This window comes from Rosa chinensis, chromosome 1, assembly GCF_002994745.2.
Source record: "Rosa chinensis cultivar Old Blush chromosome 1, RchiOBHm-V2, whole genome shotgun sequence".
NCBI lineage: Eukaryota > Viridiplantae > Streptophyta > Magnoliopsida > Rosales > Rosaceae > Rosa > Rosa chinensis.
This window is the reverse complement of record NC_037088.1, coordinates 1,798,360-1,826,144: the sequence shown is the minus strand read 5'-3', so window position 1 is coordinate 1,826,144 and position 27,785 is coordinate 1,798,360. Positions and strand designations below refer to the sequence as shown.

At 38.3% G+C, this 27,785-nt stretch overlaps 2 protein-coding genes and 2 long non-coding RNA genes across 13 annotated transcripts; 1 reads left to right on the top strand and 3 right to left on the bottom strand.

Annotated features, from left to right (window-relative positions):
* The first annotated feature begins 1,743 nt into the window (after positions 1-1,743).
* Positions 1,744-3,794, top strand: LOC112186233. Of its 3 annotated transcripts, none has more exons than XR_002930710.2 (4): positions 1,748-2,063; positions 2,175-2,379; positions 2,697-2,949; positions 3,018-3,794. It is a non-coding gene; the product is annotated as an uncharacterized LOC112186233 (long non-coding RNA). The 3 variants fall into 3 exon arrangements; XR_005804803.1 differs by having other exon boundaries at positions 1,750-2,063; positions 2,843-2,949; XR_002930709.2 differs by having other exon boundaries at positions 1,744-2,063; positions 2,175-2,949.
* LOC121051011 lies at positions 3,365-8,924 on the bottom strand. 8 transcript variants are annotated; one of them, XR_005804792.1, is made up of 11 exons: positions 8,910-8,924; positions 8,154-8,418; positions 7,696-7,828; positions 7,427-7,538; positions 6,415-7,277; positions 5,548-5,686; positions 5,350-5,446; positions 5,173-5,206; positions 4,653-4,960; positions 4,117-4,360; positions 3,365-3,969 (listed from the first exon to the last, which is right to left on the bottom strand). It is a non-coding gene; the product is annotated as an uncharacterized LOC121051011 (long non-coding RNA). The 8 variants fall into 8 exon arrangements; XR_005804790.1 differs by having other exon boundaries at positions 5,350-5,686; XR_005804789.1 differs by having other exon boundaries at positions 4,653-5,206; positions 5,543-5,686.
* A 301-nt stretch (positions 8,925-9,225) lies between these two features.
* On the bottom strand, positions 9,226-10,655 carry LOC121051010 (disease resistance protein RPV1-like). The gene is made up of 2 exons (XM_040512761.1): positions 9,984-10,655; positions 9,226-9,849 (listed from the first exon to the last, which is right to left on the bottom strand). The coding sequence occupies exons 1-2, from the start codon at positions 10,143-10,145 to the stop codon at positions 9,553-9,555; spliced, it is 459 nt and encodes a 152-aa protein (XP_040368695.1). The 5' UTR covers positions 10,146-10,655; the 3' UTR covers positions 9,226-9,552.
* Positions 10,166-15,869, bottom strand: LOC121051845 (disease resistance protein RPV1-like). Its single transcript, XM_040515311.1, has 3 exons — positions 15,611-15,869; positions 11,207-11,570; positions 10,166-11,102 (listed from the first exon to the last, which is right to left on the bottom strand). Exons 1-3 carry the CDS (start codon positions 15,867-15,869, stop codon positions 10,166-10,168), a joined length of 1,560 nt encoding a protein of 519 aa, XP_040371245.1.
* Positions 15,870-27,785: the final 11,916 nt, after the last annotated feature.

Here is a 27,785-nt window from a genome sequence, read left to right as displayed (position 1 = left end):
GAATAGGAAGGCCATATAGAGCGATGGCATCGTCCGGAATAACGCCTTGTGGTGCTGGGCCTAACCCGGTGTGATGGTCGGGAAAACGAAGGAGTAGGGGTCGATGAATCGAGGTTTCAAGATGAATGCGGGCACCGATACTGGTACCCCAAGTTTGAGCAGCATTTTCATTTAATTCTTCTTCCTGATCGATGATGATTTTCTTAGGGGGAGCCATTTCTGGTTAGTTTGCAGAGAAGATGTTAGCAGGAATGGTTTTTCTGGGCTTAAGAGACTGGAAGGGTTTCTGGAGTGGTGAGGTTGCGGCGTGAGTTTAAATAAAGGATTTTGTGAGGGAAACGATGCGACAGAAAGCGTTTCACAAACGAAAGGACGCGACCTTCATTAATGGCATCATTTCAAGCAACCGGCACGTCTTTCTAAGTCCCCTTCAATCAGTTACATCCCAGCGGGCCTGATTTCGCGGCCTAGGGGGCAATGTTTGAGCCCAAAAGCAATTTTAGGCAAAATCCTTTAGTGGATTCGAACCAGCGGGCCGATACCTGCGGCCCAAAAATAAAACCACTCGGGTTTGGGTTATGGCTTCGCCCATTCCGTGTTTCGTAAGGAGACGAAACCTTATTGAAATCGAGTAGTAGAGACTGAACAGGAAACTTCAATTAAGAGTCCTTCTGAGGCAAGGAGCAGTCGAAACCCTAGGGTATAAATACAGGACTAAGCGGCAAAATAAAGGACCTCTCTCGAATCAATCAATCCCAGCGATTACAAAGCCTCCCCGGAGCAAACCTTCAACCTCGTTGAAACCCGGTGACCGTCCGCCAGTCCTAGTCTCCTCGCGAGCTGACTGTCAGCCTCACCAGATCAACCCGGCGACCGTGCTTCTAGTCCCAGTCTCCTCGCGAGCTGACTGCTAGTACTACTGCCACCGACACACCCAGCGAAGCAAGGGTAACGCCCTCGCAACCCAGCAAAGCTAAAGTCACGCTTTAGCAAAACCCGTGCCTTCTCCAACTTCCCAGTGATTGCTCTGCTCAGCCTTCAACGTTGAGTATCGATAAGGTGAATGCAAAGAGACCGCAACCAAAGCCCTTACCCGCATAAGGCAAGAAGTCCTTTTCCGAAAGGCTAGAGAAGAACCCTGTGGCGAGGTTGGTGCTCTCCTCGTCCACAGCGCTTGAAGAAGAAGTCAGGTCAAGGGACTACCCCAACGACTGCACCCCGCAGTGCTGGCACGCCCGCGCAATCACACGCTCAAAAGAGACTGTTTGCAAGCCAACTGGTTTTGGAGCCAAACAGCAGCAATACATTTCTTTCAAGTTGACAGTTGTAGCTCACATGTCCAAAAAGGTTGCGATTTTGGCCTGGATGTGAGAATCCTCGGTTACTCTTCCCACTCTCTATCTCTAACACCAAAACTCCATAGCTGTAGACATTGGATTTTATCGAGTAGAACCTATCAATTATGTATTCTGGGGACACGTAACCACTGTAAACCAATGAATCAAGGATTAGTTTTGTAACAAAAGAAAGTAGACTAAGACTAGTTATTCTTGGAAGAGTCTGCAATGAACCAAACGTTTTGTAGACCAAAGGGGCCCCACTGACGTGGCCAATTATGATCCATAAAGAGTGCTGATTTTTTGTTGACGGGTAAGTCTCTGTTAATTGTAAGTTTTGTGCTGTGATGGTAAAATGAGGAGGGGTTTCTAGTATTTTCCCTGCGGAAATATCTCCAAACCCAGGTTCGTATTGAAGTCATTTGCCTCGCTAATCTATCATTCGAGTTATCTCTCCCCCTTTTAACGGAAGCTGATTAAAAGCAGAGAGAGAGAGAGAGAGCAAACCAATCCCGGCACCAATCAACCTAATTACCTCCGACTCCGACTCTGGGTCTCTCATACTTGTTTTCCGGATGGTTTTGATTATTGTCATTCAGTTTGATTTTGGATGGTTTGGCAGCTGTGTTGGTAAGTCGATGACGGCAATTTGTAGGCGGCAATGGACACTTGGACCCCGAAAACCTCACCTCACCTCACCACCAGAGCACAATTTCGTCTATACGGGTTCGTTCCCATATCCTCTAAATTCCTTTCCTTTTTGGATGATTGTATTGAATCTGGAATTTGTAGCAGTAACTCAATATGTTGTCATCTTTATACTATCTCATTTGCTAGGATGGTCTGGAATCTCCAAAATCTCCAATAGCAAAGTCTCCATCCCAGAACTCTCTTCGTAATGCTAGTCTCGTTGCCAAAAGGAAAATGTTTGCTGAGTCCCAGGTTGGAAGTTCCAGTTTCCGTAAGCTTTTGGAGCCAAAGCCCACTCAGAGATCTGCAATTACTCCTTATAGAATTGTTCTTGGTAATATAAAAAGACAAGGTATGTTTATTTGCTTTGAATATGTCAAGCAAGTTGCTGTTAGCGGATACATAGCTAAGCTTGATTGATTTATATTTTTGTGATGCTGGTTTGGGGTGGTACCACCCTTTTTCTGGAACAGCTTGTTTATTCTGACAATGTTTGCTTGTTTAGAACTCTAATTGCTTTAGTTGTAAAAAACTTTGTCTTTGACAAGTGACAACTGATTTATGCAGAATAATTGAAATAAAACTGAATTGATTGATATATGTGCATTTTCTTGTTATCGTTGATATAAATGGACACATTCTCATTATCAACATGCTCTTTTCATACAGGTATCATCCTCATTAATATATGAACGGAACCACTTGTGATCTTACAAAACAGCTTCGAGATACTGAAATATGAAGCTATGAACTTTATTTAGTTTTCATTTTTCTGTTCCCATCCCTCTTCTCCTTACTCTATATGCATTTTGCAGGTGAGATTTGTATGCTCAGAGCTGAGAGCTATGATTAGTTCAATTACAGAGATATCCACCTGCAAGTATGCAGTTGCAATTAAATGCCCCACACTTTGCAAGCATCCGTAAGCCTCTATCTCTTTCCCCTCTGTCTCTCTATTTAGTGAATCTAATGGCTACTTTCAACCAACAGATTATTCCAGTCAGAGAGACCGGTATGGCAGACCATTAATTGTAATGTACTTCCCAAGGATTACAAGGAAACCCAAGTTGAGGATGAAGAATCTAAAATTAAGCAGATAGTTATGGTCATAGACAGTGAATCTCATTCCAATGATGAATCTGAGAAATAACATTTTATAAATTCAGAAAATTTTGTGAATGCTAATGATAGGCAACCTCATGTAATCTTGTATTCTTTTGCACCTTTCACAAGTCATTGACTGTCCTCTAACATTGTTGCCCTTATATTTCAAGATGGATATCACATCCTGAATTGATACTAGTAAATCAGAATGTTTATACCATGTTTATACCGCATTTACTCAAAAGCAGCAAATATGCTTTTTTATAATTCCAGAAATGGTGAAAGGCGGGTTAGATAAACTACATGGCACCAATATTAGTCTTGGAACAGTAGGGAAAATGCCGGATCAAAGACATTGATCATCCGGAACACCATCACCATAACTAGATCCTTGACCTATTGTTATTATACATGTACATGCATGGTTGTTAAAGTCGCAATTCTTATTGGCAGAGTGATATTCACTTTGTTCCCGCTGAATTCAGTAGAGCCAAGTACTCACTTATGACTTCACCTTGTCTAGTAACTTCAATATCATAGTCAGTGAAAGCATCTCCTTGTGCTAGTTCTTCAGCAAGTTGGCTTTCCATTTCTGAATCACGCTCTGATGCATTACTAGACGTTGAAGGACCTCCAACTTGACCATTTTGATTATCAAGCATTGACGCAAGAGAATTTGCAATGTCAATTGCAACATCAGATTGACTATTGTTGTTAGCATTGACTGCAGGAATTGCCTCAGATTGGTTAGCAGCATCTGTGGGGTTTGGTGCCTGTCCCGAGAGCAGTGGACAGATTGCTTGGTCCATTGTCCCTCCACCCTGCAAAGCTAAGACTGCTGAACACAAAGTTGTAAACATCAGAGTGAGCACGATTTGGCCTCACAAACATAAACCAAGTGAGCACGATTTGGCCTCATAAATTTAATAGTGTTCGTTCTCTAAATAAACTTCAAATAGTGTTCAAACAAAATTGTTCAAGTCACCTGTATGGAAGAATTGGTCTCTGGATTTGTCAAACCCAATGCCTTCTCCACTGTCATTTCCTCATAGTGCTTCAGCGGCAAGCTCCTTTTCAAACCTGCAAAGTCAAGAAACTCTTCGGATGACTAACGACTATACAGGGCTGATGGAAACATCTTGATTGCTCATCCTCAGTGCCCTTTTTGTATCTCGTTCTCTGAAGCCCATAATCATCACAAGACAAAGAGATTCATCCAGCACCTGAAGCTAGAATCCACAACCAAAAATACATGTTAATTGGATTTTGTTGAAACTAATGGTTTCACTCAGAAAAGTGGGAGACATAGAATACCAGCATAATGTGCTTGATAAATTCTGTGGAAACTTGAAAAAGGAAATCCATCTTTTTTTTTTAAACAAAATTCGTGCACTTTGCATTTGTACGAAGAGAAGACTTGACTGTAAATTTAAGTACATTTTATAAGTTTGGACCTCCATAATCCTATCTACGAGAGGCAAACATTCAGTGCATGACATGGCCCTTCTCCTTTCCAATTACCTGGGTGAACAACTCTTGTACAGAAGTCAACACCTTCATTGACTTATCAACCTGACCACGCTGATACGCCGCCACCCCTTCCAGCAGCTCCAGTATCAAATATCTATAATGAGAATCAACAAAGTAAGTAGACCTGCGTAGTGTAGACAAACATTCAGATATGTAGTAGAAGAAGTCACAGTGCACGCTCTGGATAACGACCCGCCTGAAGGAGTCTAACACGAGAAGAGTCCTTTCCATGAGCTCGTTCAAGACCTTCTTTGGCTTTCTCAAGGCGAATTCTTGCCACTGAGAGCCAGTTGATGTCTCTAAGCATGAAATAACACCAAACCATATCGATTTGCAGTATAGAAGGATTATCGACCAGGTGAAAGCAAACAAAACATGGCGAATGTTATACACTCATATTGAAACCAATCTAACAAAGTGAAAGGCAGATTGATATAGTTCAGCTGTCAAAGCTACACAGCCACATGTACTTCATAGTAATACAATGTCTACAATAAAGTAACTCACTCACCTTAATAACCGATGGATCGCAGAGAAAAAGCCTCCTACAAGAATGAAAAAAAGGAAGAAAATACAAACCACAGAGTTTAGGAGACATAAGCTACTGTAACAAGCATGGACAAGCCAAGTAACTTGCAAATTTCATATGAACGAAACTATCAGTTGCAAAAAGGCACCAGTAACAAACCTCCTCCATGCTGAGCACTTCCATTGCATCTTTGTAATTTTGTGCTTTAATCAGTTGCTTTGCATTGGTATGTAACATCAGGCTCATCATGATTTCTCTGTCAAACAACATTTCAAATCTTACTTCAAACTCAAAATGGAATTGCATCCCCTTAATTTCTCATAGAAGGATCTAACTTGAGAACAGAAATTACTGAACCCTGATTAAATCACACCGCTGATCAGTCTCCGATCCCATTTGTACTTTCTTCCCAATCTGATTTTCAAGTACTATGTTGAAATCTTCAATTGGCAATGAACCATCAGCATGTCTCTTCGACAGCGCAGTTGGAGCAGCCCTATAAATTTAATAGATACACAGCCTGGTCAAAACCAACACACAGACATATACTAAAACGAAACATACTAAACAAAACACACATGTATGAAAGATAACTTTTCTTCTGAAACTTTTTTAAAGCTCATAGATAACTATAAGTTGTAGATAAAACTCACACTTTTCTGACTACCAAAAACACTATTAAACCCAGAATAGAGTGTTCATCAGATAAACAGCCACCAGAATCATACAAAAACACACTCATATGCAATGAAACTGATTCTACCACCAAGCCAACTAACATAACCAAAGTTTTCATAAAGCTAAATTCTTTCATCAAAATCAAACAAACGCATTTGAACATAACACAACCAAATTTGAACAACTTAATCAAATCCATGGCATAAACTATTATATTCGATATGAAAATTGTAGAATCTAATACGACACGGCGTTATATCAAAATAACCCAGAATCTCAATTCAAGGAACTTGTAATGTAACACTTAACATCGAGACTAACCCAGAATCTCATCATTAAGCATAATGTCTATGCTATTTTCATAATTAATCGAATGCAGATTCCCATATCAGAAATCAAACCACTCCATGCACAATCCCAAAATCGGAAGATGCAATTTCTTATTCCCTACAATTTCACATTTCCTCCATATACTAAACGACTAACAAGAACCAAAAAAAAAAAAAGACTAACAACAACAAATCGGAGCAGAGATGGTCACAAAACCTGAGTCTACTCCTTCCTTCTGGCAGCCAATACTTAAAAGGATTTGCCTTATTTCGCCCTATTTCGATAGTCTGAAACTCGGTTTTCAAAATACAGTGGGCTTTCTTTGCAGGTCGCAATCTTCTCAATAAAATGAGATATCCTTTGCAGATTGGTGTTTTGTAGAGATGAAGGACGACGGAGAAGGGTATTTAGACTTGGAATCTTATCTCCTCCTCGATGCAGCTGCCTCTCCCATTCTCCCCTAAAAGCCCCTGTGGTAACTTCATACTTCACAGTTTCATCTAACTTGTCCTGTGTGAGTGGACTTGGTCGGTCTAACAGAAAAGCAGACGGCATCTGTTGGTCTACAAATGTGTTGGTTCATTGCAGCCTACTCCGTTATTCTTTGGGGTATGTACTTACTATGGACCAATAAAACCAAGGCCAATTCTTAGGTGCGGGTAGCCACACCACGTGTACGGTGCGGCTGCCCAATCAAATCTCAGAAATTTTTGTTTTTATTCCGAAATTGTCCCTGATTTTTAAATGTGAAATACCCAAAATACCCCCCTGCTAGGGGAATGATTGGCCTGCCGCACCACGTGGCGGTGCGGCTGCCCCACGCAAGAATCACTCTAAAACCAAATATAAAGTTGTCAGTGATCAAACCAAAAATAAAGAAGTCCAACCTTTTGTTGGGAATGCATTTGTAGATCAGCATCATTTATCTTATTGAAAAAGCAGCACCTTAGAAGCTTCGCTAGATTCCTGTGCTGAAGTTTGGCAATATGTACAACCTCATTTTTGAACTCATTAATTCCTTGCATAGAGTCTCTTGCGAGCCTTTTCACTGTTATTTCTTGTCCATCTTCCATCATACCCTGAAATTCATCAGTTCATGTATATTGTGACTAAAATTTATGCTCATGTAGTCTTCACAATTTACTTGCACTATGTAGTACAATTATCCATCAGTCCAGGTTAAAACCAAAACTACATGTATCAAGTGGATATAATTGTCAGCTTTTACCTTAAAAACAGATCCGAAGCCACCTTCTCCTAGTTTATTACATTAACAACAGTAGCCAAGTCAAACAATGGTAATTCCAGATTTTCTTAGTGGCCGCGGCTCAGTTTTCCTGCTAAAATGAAGTAAAGGTTTTTTCAATAAACTTCTACATTAGAAAAATGGTACAGCTCCTTTTTCATTATAAAATCAAATTTATAATCAATAACTCACTACAAAACTCAACTACTTCACTGGAAAACGGAGGGATCAGAAGAGTACAAACAACTTACCATCTTTCTTCCAAACATAAAAGAGCAGAGCTACGCCCAGTAGATAAAACAAGAGTGCTAGCTACGATTCTCACTTTCTTAACATTGGATTTAGTAGGTTTAGCATTGATTCTGGTACTAGTCTCTTCGTTATCTATGAATGAAATTTGAAAGAAGAAATTAATTTGAATTAAAGACTAACCAAAAAAGAATTCTGTAATGTCTATCGTCCAAAGAATTTAAAAGAAGATTTTCTTAGTTATATCACAGTCAGTTAAATGACAGAGCTTCAGCTAATTTGTTAAAACATTTGTTCTGTTTTGACATCATTTTGTGCATATATGATCATTAAATGCATAAATCACCATCGATCAAGTGAATACTTTTAACCATATTCTTATTGGAAGTATAGTGTTCTGTTTTCCTATTCTAAGTTAGTATAAAGTACCAAGTCTTGAGGAATCAAGATGATTACATACCTTGCTCTGATGCAGCTAATCTTATATGGATATCTTGTCCATTCTCTTTCTCAGTTAAATTTCTTAAGTCAATCAGATCACCTAACCACAGCAAGCACCCACTTCTTCCTTCCCTGATATTAGAATTTGCATAAGCTGTACAGGAGCAGTTCTTCATACACAACATCTCACATTCCTTGAGGTTCAGACTTGTGTTAAACCAGGATTGTTTGGTGCTTGGCAATTTGACCCCAGTGTACTTCTGGAATGGGATTAAGTTGGCACCCTGTCATTTTCTTATAATTAGCTTGCATAATTCAGATTTTGACTTGTCTTTGTCAGACTTTTATTAGAAGATAGATAATTGTAGCATTATTTTGGTCAAACTCTGTCTGCAGCTAAAAATCTCTATCACATCACCATTCTAACTACAGTAGCAGTATTGGCAAATTAACTAGAAACCATGCAGGCTTTACATGGATACATCACTCAATTTCTAATTTAGTTGAGTACTGGTGTGAGGGTAGTTGGATAGACCAGTGTTGACTGTCTCATTCGCCAGCAGGTTTTTGTTAACACAAAATGTGCATATCTGAGAAAATTATGTATGAATGTCAATTTATCAACCAGCAGAAAACATGAAAGGCCAAGGATCGAAGGAAAAAGATCAAACGCAGGTAGCTTTAAGAGCATATCTTTCCCTAGTCAGGAGTCTATGCTTGTGTGATCTGTGCAGATATTGTGATTATAGTGATAGGCATAGGTGAACATTTTTACCTTGTCAAACTCGCTGCAGAGCCAGAGTCAGACTTTACAGCTGGCCTCCTCACTCTTATTTCTCCTTAACTCCGTTATCTCAGGTGTTACGTCAAACACCTTTCTGGTGAGTCGGCTTTGATTCCTTCCAATGATCTCAAGCCTGTCGCTTGTGACTGTAGTAAAAGTATTTGTCATTCTTAAAATTATGCAATCAAACCATACACGTTCTTTCTGAACCTGTAGTAAATCTACAGCATGAACCATCATAACTGAAAAATGCATTGCCAGATTCTTCTAGTACTCTTGCTATATGCATTTCTTCCTACATGGCAAAGACTCAAGAGAGCGGCAGCCATGTAGATCAAGAATTGGGAGCGAATTCAACCTACAAGTGCTGCTTGGAAGACTCTTAAGCTCTTCACATATTTGAAGATCCAAATGATGAAGCTTCTCGAGAGACCAAATTGATGAAGGCAATTCTTCAATTGCAGTCCGACTCAACCCTAAGACTTCCAGATTGCCTGGCATCTCTGGGAGAATTTTGCGATTGGAGCAACCTCCCAGACTAAGAAAAGTAAGCTTGGCAAGATTCTGAAACGATGAAGGAAGTTGAACCAAACTTTTACAACCCCAAAGGCTAATTCTCTCGAGATTTGGACTCTCAAACTTTTAGCCAACCCCAAAGGAAATGCCACCTCAGATATTTAAGGGCCTCAGGGAGAAACTCGAAACCTGTAGGAAGGTGCAATTTGTTGACACCCCTGGTGTACCAGTATAGATCTAGTAATTTTAGCTTACGCATCGGAGGAAGGTCCAAGTTGCTGACACCCCTGGTGTACGAGTACGAGTATAGATCTAGTAATCTTAGCTTATGCATCTTTTCGAAGGATGCAACATTCACATATAAATCTTTAATGAGATCCATATTCATGGCCATGCACTCAATGTCTTCAGTACCCTGAAATCAATGGCAAAATATATATGAGCATACAGTAGAGAACAAAAATGATTTCACTCAATTTACTTAGCTTTTATAGAAAATGAGATTTTGCTTGGTCTTTTCTTTTTCAATAGAGTGTATTCGGCTCTTACCGTATTATTTTCCAGTACACGACGAACATCATTTGCAAGCCACAATCTACTGCGTTTTTCAGGATTTTTAACACATTGATCACGAACAATTTCCCGACCCATTTCTTGTATCAAATCATGCATCTCAAGTGTTGAATATTCACCTACGGATATGAGAGACATATCAACGAGAATTTTTACTCTCAATTTGCATTGGCACAAAAACCACAGGCATCTAAAATTCTTTTTGCCTCATCAATTTGCTTCCCTTTGTGATAATAGGCGATATCGAGAAATATCTCCCTCTCATTTTCTTCTAATCCATCATAACTGAATCTCAATACATTCTGGATTCTTTTGTTAGGAAATTTTTTCAATTTCACTAATTCACCTTCCCAGTCTTCTTTGCTCTTGCAATGACAGAATATTACGGAGCCCAAGATTGTAAGAGCCAATGGATTGCCTCCCGCATAATCTACCACCTCTTTTGCAAAAGTTGTATAATCACCCGGGGGAGACTTATTTCTAAAAGCTCTCGAATAAAAGAGCTCTAGAGCTTCATCGACGTCTAATTCCTCAACCTCATATATCTCATCACCGTTCCGAAATATGCGTTTATTTCTTCTTGTTACAAGGATTCTACTTCCAGGGCCAAACAGATTCAAATCGCCTCCAGCAAAAAATTCTAATTGGGAAAACTCACTCACATCATCAAGAACAATGAGAGCCTTTGTACGGCCAAGCCTGTCTCTCATAAAAGTTGATCCGATAGAGGGGGTGTCTATGCGTATTTTTTCATCCTTTAGTAAAGTACGAAAAAGATCATTTCGCAAATCATATGGTAGTCCATGTTTCGTCTCTGATGCTTTTTCCCTAACATCTTTAATAAAGCAGCAAGCTTCGAATTCAAAAGAGAGACGGTGAAATACAGCATCAGCAATGGTGGTCTTACCGATACCACCCATACCCCAAATGCCTACAATGTGGACATCCCGTGAGTTGAGGCATAATAACTCAACAAGTTGAATTATGTGTTTGTCCATTCCAACCCAGCGCTCCAAACCACCTGCGTTTTGCGATTTGCCATCCAATTTCGCCAAAATGTCATTGACCACCCTCTTAACTAATTCAGACTCGGGCCTGTCATATACAAATGAAAGACAAAGTAGTTAGTAAGTGATGCAGTAACACTCACAGCCATAATAGAAGTCACAAATGGACGCATGAGTTAATGAATGAGTTACCTAATTGTTTGGGAATCAAACCCAGATATATTGGCTGCTGTTGTCAAAGCCTCTCTCCACCTCAGCACCTTGTCCATTGAGTCCTTGAAACGTTTCTCATGTTCAACAAATGCATCTGCATAACTCCCAAATTGTTTGCGTACATCTGATGGATCTACGCCGTAGAAGATGGGTATAACAAACTGTTCACCTCTGGATTCGAGTATGTGCGCTTGATCTCTGCATTCGAGTATGTGTGCAAGTTCATCCAAGCACCATGTAGAAGAAGCATAGTTTTTGGAGAAAATGATAACCGAAAGCTTCGATTCTTCAATTGCTTTGAAAGGGGCAGGTGAGATTTCATCCCCTCTCTCCAGTTTGTAATCTATGTAGACGATTCAGAGGCCACCATTATTGCTTTCACTGACTGTTCAAAATGAAGCATTCCGTTGAAGTGACTTATCAAACATAGCAAGGCATCTTACACACTAATCCACGATGGTGAAAGTTTATTTGAGAACTAGGCATTCTATATTTGTTTGTTTCCAATAATCAAATAAGTAAAGAAAAAGCAAAAATAAAAAACTTTATCCTAATATTTGTATACTTAATAGTTTCATAGTGCTCCATAATAAAGGTAGAGCAACCTTGCACACTGAATAATAGTGAGAGAATCAAGACAATTTGCTAGTTTGGTGACTTGGTCTACTTCACTAATCTTTGAGGATCTTCTATGCTTTTTGCTCATATTATGCTTATATGCAAAGCAGCAAAATCAACATAATCCCTCCACAAACAACAAACATTCCGGTTTCTAATTTTTTTTTTCCAAAAAATTACTACCTCTAAATGCATTTGTAATCATACAGATAAAGATGGAAATAACATCCTTACCTTGTCTGCCTTCACATTGCCAAGAAAATTCTAGCACAACCCGGCAGATCCCACTTTCTTGTCAACTCCTACATTACCCTTCTCAATTTCAAAGCTACCCCATTCTCATTCTCATTCTCATTCTCTTCACCTCGAAATTTGAGTTGGAAAAAAGCTCAATTCTTGACTGAGGCATTATGTCGAACACCTTCCATGCATTCACACGTAATGATTGTATCCTAGCAAAAGCTAGGTAGCAATATGACACTCCAAAATTTCCTAGTACATTCCAGCACAACCTACACTGCCCTCTTCAATTTCTTAGTTGCTTCCTCTCTCAGGCGTTACATCAAACACCTTCCGTTTGACTCTGGTTCAAGGCCTTCGAATATTTCGAGTCTGCAGCTTGTTTTCTGCGTAATGTCCTTCATCCATCTCCAGGGACGTCGACTACTTGGATTGTTCGGTTTTTGAATCTCATCTTTTACCAGGACAAACGACATTTAATCCAGCTTAAAATGAAAATTACTGTTTTAACCTATTACTTTCCCCAGAAAGCACATACGGTTAAATGTTATCTTTCACAACGAGTCATAATTTCCTATTTCCAGGACGCCAAAACTTCATTACTGATCCATCATCTATGTGCAGTGTTTTCACTGCTTAACAAATTTCGTTATCCGACAATCCACAAGACGTTCAATTCACTTTGTAGATTAGATTTATTTGAGAACTCGGCCATTTATATTTGCTTGTGTTCAATAATCAAATAAGCAACTAAAAGTAAATTGAACAAATTTATAGTGACATTTGTACATTTGAAAGTTTTATAGTGTTCCGGAATTTAGACAGACAAGACAGGTTCTTAATTTGACATTTACAAATCTCTTCAAACTCAAGTTTTTAAAACCACATCACCATCAGCTAGCTGAATATTGGCGGTTTTTCACAATACATAAATAAGTTTAATGCAAAAAAAAAACTAATTCTTGGGCATCGTTTATGCTCTGTGCTCATATTATGCTTATATCAAATATCAACATAATCCCTCTAGAAATTACCAACTTTAAAAAACTTTATAAAAACAAATACAATGAAATGCTACCTATGTTCAAATAATTACCACCTCTAAGTCAAACGGATAGAGATAGAGGAACGTGTTTACGTTGTTTGTCTTCACATTCCCAAGAAAAGTCCAGCACAACCCGGTAGACAACACTTTCTCTTCAACTCCTTCATTACCCTCCTCAATTTCAAAGCTACTCCATTATCATTGTCGACAAAAAAAAAGCTGCACCATTATCATTTTCATTTTCAATATCTCAACATTTTAGTTTCAGGCCTTCGGAACGCATTTGGAAAAAAAAAAAAAACTCACTTCTTGGTGTTATTTGTTGGTTGCTTCCTCTCTTAGGCACTATGTCAAACACCTTATGAGCATAAGGAGTCTGTAGCTTTCTCGTAATGTTTTTCATCTCCAAAGAATATTGGAGTCTGTGGTTGTAATGTTCTTTTTCTCTCAATTCCCTCCAATTTTTTTTTTGTCAACTCTACCCATTATTAATTTTTTGATTGAAAATTGACTCCATTAATTCTTTCGTCTTTTACCAAGATCAAACTACATTTTAATTTTGCCAGTGGCGAATCCAGGATCCGAGAGTTGTCTAGGCTAATTAGAAGTACAATATTTTTTTTTTCTTTTTTTTTAGGTTTGGAACCCAGTGGGAGGCTCATCCTCACACCTTTATTATTTTCAATCAAAACATACAACGGAGGGGACATAAAACCAAACTCCGTAATATTATAGATATCACCATTAGAATTATACATATATATGTACATTTCAGACATAACACAACTAATTATACATTACTATTAGTTACTAACTTGCATAAGATTTTATGTCTAATTATGTGTATAAAACAGGCTAAAGAATATAAAGTTAGTAACACTAACCAGATGGAAAGGGCATCAACACTCAATAGCAGTCAATTAAGTCCGAAACGGTGCGATAAGGATCAAACTCAGGAGTTGAGCATTAGTTAGCCTCATAATATTAAATAGCTCCCCTTCTTTCTATCGTGGCCTCTGACAGTTCAACCTCATATTATCTACACAAACACTATACACAAGCAAAACAGATTTAAAAAGAGATAGCCAGATAGCCAACTAAGTTGAGTGAAACAAACCCAAAACCGATATCCCCTAAACAAATCCAACAATCCCAATCATCAACTTATACCCAAAACCCAAAATCCCAACTCACAATTACATGGAGGGCCAGAACTCTTCTAGAAATCGAGGCAATCACTCGGTCACTCCACTCCAGTTTGCAAGAAGCCAAGAATCTCTGCAAATCTGCAAGTGAAATGGAATATGCCCATAATCAAAACATAAAGTGGAGTATTTGATTAATCAAAACACAAATCTGCAAATCTACAAGTGAAATGGAATATGCCCAGAATCAAAACATAAAGTGGAGTATTTGATTAATCAAAACACAAATCTGCAAATTAATCTACAAGTGAAATGGAATATGCCCAGAATCAAAACTTAAATTAGTGAGATAGCATAGAGATGCAAATGATTAATAAAAAAGTGGAGCAACCCAGTGAACCCACATTAAGAAAATCGAACAAGATAAGAAATTGGCTAAAAGGAGAGTGAGAGAAACCTTGGGCAGTTGGGCATTAGATCGGCCAATGGAAAGGAGAGGTGGAGAAGAAAAGGCGGAGCCGCGGAGGGTTCGATATTTCCTTTGAGTGAAAAATAGGCGAGGAGGCGATTCAGGCGAAGAGAGGAGAGAAGCAGTGAAGCACTCGACGAGTCGATGTCTCGACCACAGAGGAGAGAAGTGAGCTGTTGTGGCTGGGGAGAACGCGATTTTACCTCCCTATTCTTTTTTTTTTCCTTTGGGTATGGGCTGAAATTAGATACACACACACACACACACACACACACACACACACACACACACACATACTTGGTCGTTTTTTGCCCCAAAAACTGTCTAGGCTTGAGCCCATATAGCCCACCACATAGATCTGCCCCTGAATTCAACTAAAATTAAAAGTACTGTTTTAACCTCTTACTTTGACCAGAGAGTAAATTTCTTATACTTTGAAACATCCATTAATTTTTGGAAAAAATTCAGTTTACCCCCCTGAACTTTGGGCTAAAATCAGACTGATCCTTAAACTTTTTTTTTAATCAGACTGGTCCTTGTACTATCAAACAACATCACCCGAGTCCAAATTTTGAATCCGGGTCCAAAAATGACATCACTTGCTGAGTTGGAGCCGACATGTGGGCCCACACTTCAGATTTTTAAACCCTAAACGAGGGCAGAATGGACATTTCAAATCTAATATAATTTCTAATTTTCTCTCTCTCTCTCATCTTCTCTATATCGGCGACCGGATTACGCGTTTCACCTTCACCTCCTTCCCACGATGGCGCCATCGATGTCATCCTTGAACAACTCTAGCTTCAACCTTGTAATTTCTCCTCCTTCATTCTTCAATCTTCACCTCCTTCCTCTCAAATCCAGACCAAGTCTGCCTTCACAAATATCGTCGCCTCCCCCGCCTCCGCCGTCTGCAAGAAGCTGGCCTTTGACCTCATCCGCTCCACGTGCCTCACCGCCGACCTGTAGGACATCGTTTGCACCGGAGCTCTCATCGATCCGACCAGCGTTGGACATCATCACCAACTTCCTGAGCCGGGTCACGGCGTCGGAGACATGGGCCACTAGGGCCTGCTTCTTCTTATTCGGCTCCCTCTCTCTCTCCTCGCCTTCTCTCTCCTCCATCCTCTCCCTCTCTGCTCATGGCCATCAAGGGTGAGACAATGGATTTGAATTTGATAGCATGCAACTGAATTTGAGTTTGGTTTTCAGATTTGAATTTGATAGCAATTGGGTTTTGGATTTGAATTTGATTGCAATTGGGTTTGAGTTTAGGTGTTGATGGGTTCGGAAGAACAAGAAGAAGAAGAAGAAGAAGAAGGAAAGGGAATTGGCTGGGTTTGGTGGATTCAGAAGAAGAAGAACGAAAGGAATTGGCTGGGTTTGGTGGGTTCAGAAGAACAAGCAGAAGAAGAAGAAGGAAAGGGAATTGGCTAGGTTTGGTGGATTCGGAAGAAGAAGAAGGAAATGAATTGGCTGGGTTTGGTGGGTTCGGAAGAACAAGCAGAAGAAGAAGAAGAGGAAGAAGGAAAGGGAATTTGATGATTTTTTTAATTTTTTTTTTTTAAATGTTTTTATTGTGAGAATGTCCATTCTGCCCTCTATAGGGTTTAAAAATCTGAAGTGTGGGCCCATATGTTGGCTCTAACTCAGCCAGTAATGTCATTTTTGGACCCGGATTCAAAATTTGGAATCGGGTGATGTTGTTTGAGAGTACAAAAACCAGTCTGATTAAAAAAAAAGTTTAAGGATCAGTCTAATTTTAGGCCCAAAGTTCAAGGGGGTAAACTGAATTTAATTCTAAATTTTTCTTTCTAAGAACCAGTCGATACTACTACTTAGAAATAATAGCTTCTGTGATCTAAGAAAATCTTTTACCTTACAACAATTTAATGTTTATGTTTGTTGGGTGTCTTAAAAGATAATGCATAATTGGCATTTTTCACATTTTATGCAGTGGAATGTCCTGAGTTTGACTCATCAATTTGTTATTATATCTTCTCAGTTATAGTTAATCGTTTGTTTAATAAAAATTGACATTTCTACTAAAAAAAAATCTTCTTATATTTCATATATCAGCTATTTGTGCGGAACAATTCAGTAGAAGATCTCCTCACTTATTTTGTTGACTGGAGTAAAAGTGAAAGGTTGCTCACCTTATCAAGTATTTAAAGGTAAACCTGAGCAGATATCTTTAATTAATGCGCATAGTGGTGTGCAACTTTTGCATGTCACGCGTTATTGTGTCCATAACACCACCCTTAAGATGAAGTGGGGGAGTACTTCCTGCTTGCAATGGATTCAGTTGAGCTGACCTGTTCCGCATGATCCAGATCAACCTTGAGGGGATTTCGCCTCGAGTAATTTCTCAGATAGACTGAGCCGCCTCCCTCTTGACCCATTTCTTGATCAAAACCTACCTGGATCTGCCCGAGGAATATGTTGGGCCGCCTCCCTCTCTGCCTATTTCTTGACTAGAACCCGATTCTACTTTACTCAGATACGCCTTGAAGGGATTTCATCTCGAGGAATCTCTCAAATAATTTGGGCTACTTGCCTACCTCTCTCTCGGCCAAGGTTTCAAATTTCGGTTTCGGTACTTCAAATTTAAGGAAATTTCAGAGAAAATTTTGATTTCGGTGGAAATTTCGATTAAAAATAAAGAAATGATATTAATTGCATTTATAAAATGATATTTTTGAATGAAACTTTTACATAGACTAAACTAACCTATAATAAACCTATTTACAATGTAGCCTCTCTAAAATTATACATTTATAATAGAATTGTGATATTTAATATGTACGAGTAATTAACTAGTACTACTAAACTAGTGTTTTTATCTATATGTAATTATAATTATGTTGTATATTGATAATGTGAATGTAATTTACTTTTTTTTTTTTTTTTTATGGCTGGAACCCAATGTGAGGCTTGGCCATCACGTATTTTTCATTAATAATTAGAAAATACAACCGCCCCCACAGTGGTCGGGAGGGGGGGACATAATACCAAAACCCGTGAATGAAAATGAACAAGTACAATAAAAGCAATATAAAGTATTAAGAATAAGTGTTACCATGATGTGGTTCGATCCATATGGTCGAACTTCTTCCATTTAGTATCATACAATACTGCTCCTTATGAGAGGCTTGAACATCACGTATTTTTCACTAATAATTAGAAAAATACAACTGCGGGGGGGGGGGGGGGGGGGGGGGGGGGGGACGTAATACCAATTATTAGTGAAAAAGGCGTGATGGCTAAGCCACCCACTGGGTTCTAGCCATAAAAAAAAAAAAAAAAAAGTAAATCACATTCACATTATCAATATACAGAACATTTATAATTACATATAGATAAAAACACTAGTTCAGCAACTTACTACAGTTTTAGTTAATTACTCGTCCATATTAAATATCACAATTCTATTATTTATGTATGATTTTAGTGAGGTTACATTGTAAATATGTTTATTATAGGTTAGTTTAGTCTATGTAAAAGTTTCATTCAAAATTATCATTTTATAAGGGTAATTAATGTGATTTCTTTATTTTTAACCAAAATTTCCACCGAAATCGAAACTTTCTCCGAAATTTCCTTGAATTTGAAGTACCGAAATTGAAATCGAAACCGAAATTTGAAACCTTGATCGAGTTTGATTGTATAGGGATTATGATCCAGTTATGGAGAAGCATAACGTTTGATTGTATAGGGATTATGATGGGTAAAGCCAAATGGAACTAAGGACTGTTAGCGATTTTTTGTTGTTGTTTACTTGAATGATTTTTGAAAAGAGAGCTTCTATTCATACCTCCAAAATTGATATTTTGACCTCTCACTTTTTTCAAGTAATAATTGACTTTGTCAACTCATGTCAAATTACCAATAAAGACACAAATAAGGGAAAAAAAAAATCTCTTCTTAATTATCTCTATAAATAGTAATAGTCTTCAACTTGGGAAAAAATTTCTCCTCCAATGTAAACCCTAAAATATATATCGCCAAACGTTATTTAACGTTGTAGTCAAAATTTTCTGAATTTGACTTTGTTCTCGTAAAGTGATAGACTTCCTTGCTTACACCGCTGACAATTTACAAGAGAGAAATTTTGTATACACCCACCTGTTTTCTTAATACACATCCATAAATTTTTTTTTGACACTTTTTTCCTGATTATTCCTTTTTTACCCTTTTTTCAATTCATTCGATCTCTCTTCCTAACTGCTGTGTCTCTTCGACCTGGGTTATGATCAGTACAAGTCACAGACAAATGCATGTAGAATTAGAAGTGAGAGGACATAATAGGAAGCTGATCAACGCTAAGTCGCTAAGGTAGTAGTAAAAGTTCAAGTGCTAACAAAACTCAGTGACACATGTATCGACTAGGTCTTTCTTTGGAATTCATTAATTTGGTATCCCTATTAGCAGATACAATATCAGATTCCCATACTCTCACTGGCCTTCATATTTTGGGTTTGCTGTCACGTAATGATAAGCAATCACAAGGATATATATGAACGTGCCAAGAACATTGGCTATTATGCCAAATTGGTGATCACCAATCATCTTGGTTAAGATCAGACCAGTGCCGGTCCTGACATTTTGGAGGTTTGAGGCGAATAATTAAAATGTGGTCTCATATAAAAAAATCATATAATCGAACAAACTTATATATATATATATATAAATTGAATCCCTACATTAATAGTATTGCAAAAAATAAAAAATAATAAGGTGTTCAATTCTAAAATAATTTTCTCTTAGAAGTTGAAAAAATAAAAAAGAACAAAATATATTTAAATATTACAAAAGAAACTAATGAAAAACAAAGGGCAAATACATTAGTATTCAATTTCAAAATATTCTTTCCATAGAAGCTGGAAAAAGAATGAACAAAAAACATTTAATTACAAAGAAATTAATTAAGGGAAAAAAAAAACAAAAAAAAAGAGGCTGCTACAACTCGAACCTTGGTGCTGCCTAAATGAGCAAAACTCTATCACCGCTGCACTAGCGCAGCCTCATTGCTTGATATGGGCAAAAATAAAATATATAATTATACAACGTATATATGTAAAATAAAAAAAAATAAAAAAATTGGCGGAGGCCCGCCGGAGACCGGTGGCCTGAGGCGGCTGCCTCAGGTAGCAGCCCTCAGGGCCGGCCCTGGATCAGACGCAAAAATGACATGGGTGAGCTCAACTAGCTCCTCCTCACGGCCATCATTGCCAACAAAGTAATTTACTTTTTGGAAAAAAGGGCAAAATAGGATTTTGAATTTTCACAAAAATGTAGGGTGTGTATTTAACAAATGGGGATGTGTATATATAACTACTTTTTACAAGATCTATCACTGCGCTATAAAAAAAATAAAAAAATAAAAGGAGAGAAAATAGGAAATACAAAGACACCTCAGTTGATGAAGCCCTACTCATTCTGAATGCAATTAAACATATGAACGAGCGGCGACAAAAAGCAGTACTCTAGCACGTTTATATGACAAACGCAGCAATGGGTAGACACCATAAGATCTTCCCGCACATCATCAGTGCAAAGCAATTTTATGTGGAACTATTCTATAGATATGATGAAAAATTCGACCCTCTGATATAAATCTATGGAGAATGCACTAGACTCGTGGTTGATTATTGTAATTTCCTTCACTATACCATACATATCTAAAACAAAAGGACCATCCATGTTCATTTCAAGTTGCTATTAGGGATAATGACTAAATGCAATGAAAATAATACTTGGAAAACATATTTGTACGAGATGATGAGCAAACATGGTATTGTTGCGTACGCTAACCAAGAGTCGACAAATCATTGAAAAAGTGCTAGCACCTCTGTTACTCGTATATCGAGGATGAACTTCCAAAAAAAAAAAATTTGTTGCAATTCCAAATCTTCAAAAACTGAAGGAGATCTAACTACTGATTTTTAAAAATATGAATAGAATCTATAAAAAAAAGAAACATAAGAAGGCTTTTATGGATTTTATTGGACGATGGGCATTATAAGAAAATTAGAGAGGTGTAGATGGCAAATTAATTATTTGTAAAAGTAAGTTGGAGGTCTATTAAGTAGGGAGGTCCAAATGCCAAATTTGGAGGTATGAATAGAAGCTCCCTTTTGAAAATTACATTTGAGAGGTGGTTGAATTTCTATGAGCTAGAGTTAAATTCTAGACATTACTTTGGTCTCAGTTTCTCCAGAGTTTGGGAATTACCACAATTTTTTTGTTTTCTGGAATAGAGGTTGTATTAGTTTTACCTATGTATGTTGTTTGTTTGTTTGTTAATTAATCTACGGGGAAAATGGTCCGTATGATACCCCGCCTTTGGCTCCTTATAACTTTTGGTACCTGACAAAAAATATATATCAATACGGTACCTGAAGTTCTCTGCCCGACCGAAGATTGGTACATATGGTCGTTACCTCCGTTACAGAACTTGCCAGCTGGCAATTTTCAACTTAAAATGACCAATTTACCCTTTATTTTATTTTATTTCTTAATTGTTCTTCTTTATATAATAAAAAAAAATCAAAAGAATATATTTTTTTTTGACGGTGAATGCAAAAGAAGAAATGATGTCTGATGCATTTCCTGAGGCACTTTCAGCGAGAAACTCTCAATGAGAAGGATATTGGATTGATTTAATGGGTCAGAGACATATAGAACTGCATATTTTGCCCCAGACTGATCCACAAAACTAACCATCTCAGAGAAAATTTTACTCTCTGAATGTGGGTGTTCTAGTTCCTTTTTAGAATCAGATCCTTTGTGGCAAAACACCACCAAATCTGCTTCCCCATTTCGTCTCTTCTCCATCCTCAAAAGAAAATAATCATGGACCCAATGCAGGTCTGAAAGCTTTTGAACATCATCACCCCACATAGAGCATGACTTAGAGAAACAAATATTACTGAATCCAAAATTCTGGCTACAAATCTCGACATCCCTAACACTAAAGAACTTTCCATAGTATCATTCTCTGATGCAGAAATATAGGGGAATGCCATGGAGCCGATAGATCGGCCAAGCGTGAGTGGCTGCTTGAGGTTGAGTCGATTCTTCTTCTTCTTCTTCTAGGCTCTGGTTCTCTCTCCATTGACTAAAGCTAGCTCTATGGGTGTAGCCCCAAAATCAAACTCTCCCACATCTGGTCCGTCAAATCCACATCCTCAAGAAACATGGACCTCACCGAGCTCACACCCACCATGGCCATGCTGGCTGGTAATGTGAGATCGACGTGCGTGAGCCTCTCAACACAGCCGTTTCTCAGCACAGAGAAAGGGAAATCATACTTGTCACGCGGGGCTCGATCTTCCTTGCTCCAGAGATGGTACTCTTTGTCGATGAAGAAGTTGAGGTTAGGCTCACGCACCCGGAAGCGAGTGACAGCAGAGCGCACCCAAGAGTCGACGTGGGAGGTGTAGTACTGGTAGAAGATGAAAGAGAGGCGGAAGGTTTTGATCGGAGAATTGGGGCGGAGAATGAGAGCGCAATTGATGAACTCGGCGAAGCCGTGGCTCGTGACGGGGAGGGGTTCGGCGTCATTGACCGGAAGAGGTGGTAGGAGAATTCGAGGAAGGGGAGACAGGACCAGAGGGATCGCCATTGGCGGGAGACGAGGGAGTTGTGGATGGCCTCTAAGGTCGGAATCAAGGAGAGGATTTGGATCAGAATTTCGTCGGGAAGATCGTTTAGGGTTCGATTGGGTTTGGATTTGGGGCTTGAATTTTAGTGCTGAGAGAGAGAGAGATGCAGACGAAGGATAATGAGAGAGAGAGAGGAAAAATCCTTAGAGAAAAAAAAAATAATTGATATGTGAATGGACGAAAGTATCCTTGTAGATTTGCCAGCTGGCAAGTTCCGTAACGGAGGTAACGGCCATATGTACCAATCTTCGGTCGGGCAGAGAACTTCAGGTACCGTATTGATATTTTTTTTTGTCAGGTACCAAAAGTTATAAGGAACCAAAGGTGAGGTACTGTACGGACCATTTTCCCTAATCTACGAGACAATATTGTGTTTTTTGTCGATTAATTAGTTAGGTTAAAACATGACTCTGCTGTTAAAGAAGTGCTGTGCTCATTTTGATTTTTCAGGGTTGATTAGAAGTTAATGTGAAATGCAATTTTTATTTTTTGTTGTGTTCACTTTGCACTTGAAGGGATTGCTGACATTTTATATTATGTAGGGCAATTATTACCTCTGAAACTGTGTTGATTGTTCTGGTTGGAAGTTTCAAAGGCAACATAATTGTCTTTTTGAAGCATCTTTCTTCTGGCTTGCTCTTGGTCATTGGTAAGTTTTGTCTTTCTTCTGGCTTGCGTAGTAATTTGTCTTCCTTCTGGTTTTCTTCAATTTGCTCATATTTGTTTACTGTGTTTGTTGTATAATCTGGTTGCAGAGAAGCCCAGAAAGACTTTGGTTTTTTTTCTTTTTCAATAAGATTGGATTGTGTTTATATGTATGGACAAGTTCTTGGATTGAATATTTGAATTGTGCATCTGGTTGCTTTAGGTTCATGGAGAATTGCCACTTTTAGAAGTGTAGAGCCGCTTTGGTTTCAATGGAGTTCTCCGATAAGGTTTCAGAGCAAGAGATGGCTTCAAGCTTGGCAGATAGTGTTACTCAAATGTTTCAAGATGTGAGTTCTATTAATGGCTTTTGATGCTTGGAATTTGTTAGATGCATTTGTTTGGGTGATCGAACTCTGATATTGCTGTTTCTAGATAGATTGAGAAATTAAGGTTTTTTTTCCCCCTCGATACGAAGGGATATAAAGTGTTTTGATGTTACAGTTAGTGGTGGGGATCATAATGTACAACATTCAGTTTCTTGAGGCAACTGAGCCTTGCTATTACATACAGAGAAATATATGGAAATGCGCAAGATTGACGATAGACTGCTACAGTTTTGCAGGTTGATAAGGTGAGCAATTCTGACAGCAGAATAGAAGCAGAAAAGAGATGAAGTAGTGAATTATGGATTCATTGCTTGCTTTCAGCATTTTTTTGTCTACATTGATTTTGAACTATTCATTTTTTCTGTGTAAATTTTTTAGGCGACAGCTTATGGATCTGCCAAGCTTGCAGATTTTGGATTGGTAAAGGAATGTCTTCTGTTCTCTGTGCCATTCTATATTTTTAATAGTTTTCACAATCATTTTGAATCTTTTCTCCTAATAGTATTCGCTGTGCCTTTTTCCAGATAACCACCAAAGTGAATGAAATTCAAGTTTTGTAGGGGACTGCATTCTAGATGGACCCTGAGGTTTGCCTTCACACTTATAATCTTAATCCATTTAAACAGTAAAGTCCCCTGATAAATTTTTACTTATTTGATACTGGTTGATTTGATGGTGTAGTATAGTTTGGTCACCAAAATGGTTGATTTGATGGTGTAGTATAGTTTTGTCACATGTTACCCTCTTTCCTACTGTCAATGGAAATATTTGATACTGCCATTTTCTATTTAGGTTAAAATGACATTATTCTTGCCCCCCCCCCCCCCCCCCCCCCCCCCCCCCCCCCCCCCCCCCAAGTTCTTAGCAACTTGATTTGTGATGAGTAGATGAGCTTTAATTTAACAAATGTAAAATTTAGTGTTTTCCATTTATTGATCATTTTATGATACTCATGGTTTTGTAGTGGCTAATTATATGATGAGTAGAGAAACTAATACTAGAGACTGTGGTGCCCAATGTTAATGGAAATAGTCAAGTTGACAACTATGACTATGGAGATCAACGATTGCAGCAAGTTGTTGAATCTAACTATATCATGGAGAATCCTTCTGCATAACTAGTTCATTTGAAAGTGCAATGAATGTTATGTATGTACTGAGTTACCATTGAGTTGTTGGTATTTAGCCTTCATAAGTTATTTGAAATACTGCTCTATTCTTTTGTAACGGTGTCAAAAGCTCCTATACTTTTTTTTTTTTTTTAGTGAGCAAACTCCCATGTATTGATTTTAACAAAAAAAAAAATTTAAATAAGGCCTTTCATAGCAATATTTAATAATATGTTATTTGTAATATGTATAAATTTGAGTTAAAAAATAAATAAATAAATAAAAACCACAGCATTCTTTCTAGTGATGTACCCAAAGCTGTGTCAAATTAAAAAGTCTGAAAGAGCAAAATCTTAGTAATTATCTTCACAACCGCCTTCAAAGAGCATAACATATGGTTAACAAATTTCGTTTATTTATTTGTTTTGTGGCCCATTAATGCAGTTCTATGAAAGTGCATCAATCCCACCATATGTATATGAATCTAAACCACGTAGTTTAGAAAGGAATTGAGCTGGCTTGAACATGATGTTGAACAGTATCAACAATGGAAGATATGAGGGAGACAACAATTAAAAACAAGATTAGTGTATAATTTAAGCAGAAAGAAAAGCATCTTTGAGATGGCTCACAACACAAGCCCTGCAGATTTGCTTTTGCATGCAAATCATGACCTCCAACTATGCCTTTCTTTTCCCAACTACTTTACTCCAAAATTCACATACAGATTGATTACTGCTTACCCAAGAAAGCACTACTAGAAAACAGGCCAGAGGGCACCGACTTGGGCACGCCAATTTGGGTTGGTGCTCTTACATAATAGTATGACACGGTTGGGATGAATCGGTGTATTGTTATGGAAATGTCACTGAACTTCAGTGCCCAATTACTTTATTTCAATTTAATACTTTAGTTTTTCATACAACTTCGATATAATAATCGATAACTAGAGTGTGTGGCACACTTTCTGTTGCTGGTATTTACCCTTTTAACCCCAATGTTAGTTAAAAGGACTGAATTTGATGTGGGTGAGTGGGTCTTTGAAGAGAGCTTTCGAAATGCAGATAATCCCTCTTCATCTCCATTTCTTCCTCTATTTGAAATAATCTACGGATGCCGGATCCACTGTCACCTTAAATATGCTTGCGACACTGTCTACACCAATGGTTCGGGGTGAGCCGATCTACAAAACCCATATGGTCGTGTCACTATCCATCGCCGTCACTAGAGTTCATCACACGCGCCACCACCATGTTTCAAGTTTCTCCAGATCCACATGAATGTGCTCCGAAATTCATTTTCTTGATGTTAACAGAGTAAGACTGGTTATGTGTATGCTTTCTCCATGCCTTAACAAATTTCTCTGTTTTATGCTAATTTCTTCGTTTGACCCATAAGTGGTGATTTTGCAAATATATAGAGAGAGTAAAATAACAGTGAAAATACCAAACAGAATGATATTGTGCTATAATCGATAGAACAACTTAACCAAGAAATTACTATATCAAGAGGAACATAGAAATTGCTAACGCAGTGTAAACCTCTCCACTAGGAAACTTCACTGCGTGGCTTTTAACGTAGCCAACACGAAAGATCAATCCAATATGAATCAAATGAGTTTACTGTATACAAGTTGTGTTGTTCATAACAAACACATTCACTAAGCAACAAATGCTAACTTGATTTACAACTGATCTAACATTGATTGTAAATTCATCAACTCTAATCAAGCAACTGATCTTCCTTGTTCTAAATGTCTCACTGATCTTTGAGAATGATTTATGAAAGTACTGGACTAGACAAGAGAAACATGAAACAAAATAACTAGAGTTTTCAGAAAAAATGATTTTTGACAAAACCTCATGGTTCAAGTGTGAACAACGTTTTTATGCATAAGACCAAAAACCCTAAACTTGTATTAGTTTCGAAACCTTTTATACTGGAGGAAAACTCCCCCTCAAACAAATCTTTTCTTCAATCATCAAATAAGATAGATATAGAAAGATATCAAAAACTGAAATCAATGTTTCATGTTTATTTATTATGCATGTAAAAAATCTTTAATGCAAAATGCACCAAATCAATTTAATAGACATGTAGATCAATTTAAATTGTGCAACATGATTTGGAATGAATATATATTAAACTCAAGATCAGTGAATCAATTTTGCTTGATCTTATCTTCCTCTTTGTTTCCTTGAAGCTCAGTTTTCCTTGTGACAATGGGAAATCATGCATTGAATGGTAATAGCCCAATATACTTACAATCTCCCCCTTTGGGCATTCCCATTCAACACATGATTTTTCATCTTTTTGCCCTGCATGTTAGTTTTCACAGATAAACACTAATCACTAAACAAAGAGTGCTACTTGGATTAAGGAATCAGTTTCCATCCTTTTCCAAATCCAAGTTATCAAAATAAAATTAAATAACAAAAAGCATCCCAAAAATATCTGTGCTTATGCACTTACAAACCCAAAAACAAAAACAACTATTGTTCATGAAAAAATTTAAATGCAGAGACAGAAAAGAAGAAAATGGAAATTACTTCTCCCCCTTTGAATGGGAAGGAACATCAAACTCCTCCAGCAGTTTGGTCACTATGTCCTGATACTCCTCGGTGTCCATGGAACCTTTGCTTTCTTCTTGTTCATTGGCCTCCGGGACATGCATGGACGGACCAGGAGCGTCAAACCTGGGAGGGTGGCGCTGCATGTTGCGGATTTCCTTGAGGACTTCCCTGAGAGTATGGTTGGTGCGAACGAGGAGAGAGTGCATGTCATCCATATCAGTTGTGAGACAGGCTATTCTCCAATCAGCCACGAGGATAGCATCCCGAAGAGAGGAGGACCGAGAGGGATCAGGGGATGGAGATTGACGAAGAGGAGGAGGAGGAGTGCGACTGCATTCACGTTGCATGCCAGGATGGAGAATGCCGTCCCTTGCAGCGGCCTGACGCCCTTCCTCTGGAGGAGGACGTCGCCGGTGTCCACCAAGGCGAGGAGTGAATTTTGTGCGAACCATGGTGATAGAAATAGTTTTTGAAAGAGCCTGCACACAGAGACAACCAAGAGTAAAATCCGAGAGAGACAAGAGAGGCTATATAGATTGAAGCAGTAGGTTTAGGGAAAACCAAAGAACACACCGATTGGGATAGCGTCTCAAAGGGAAGAGGAATTATGACAATTTAATTCTCCGAGATACACACATGCAATTTATTTCTCCCCCTCA

Bases quoted from the DNA above. Each gene is read 5' to 3' on its own strand.
- LOC121051010 (XM_040512761.1), bottom strand. From the start codon at position 10,145: ATGTCTCTCATATCCGTAGGTGAATATTCAACACTTGAGATGCATGAT. The intron at 9,850-9,983 runs GTAAGAGCCGAA...CATTGATTTCAG, and splicing joins GTGTACTGGAAAATAATACG to GGTACTGAAGACATTGAGTG.
- LOC121051845 (XM_040515311.1), bottom strand. From the start codon at position 15,869: ATGGAGGAGAGAGAAGGCGAGGAGAGAGAGAGGGAGCCGAATAAGAAG. The intron at 11,571-15,610 runs GTCTGGATTTGA...TCGTCTACATAG, and splicing joins TATTTGTGAAGGCAGACTTG to ATTACAAACTGGAGAGAGGG. The intron at 11,103-11,206 runs GTAACTCATTCA...TGTATATGACAG, and splicing joins TTTGATTCCCAAACAATTAG to GCCCGAGTCTGAATTAGTTA.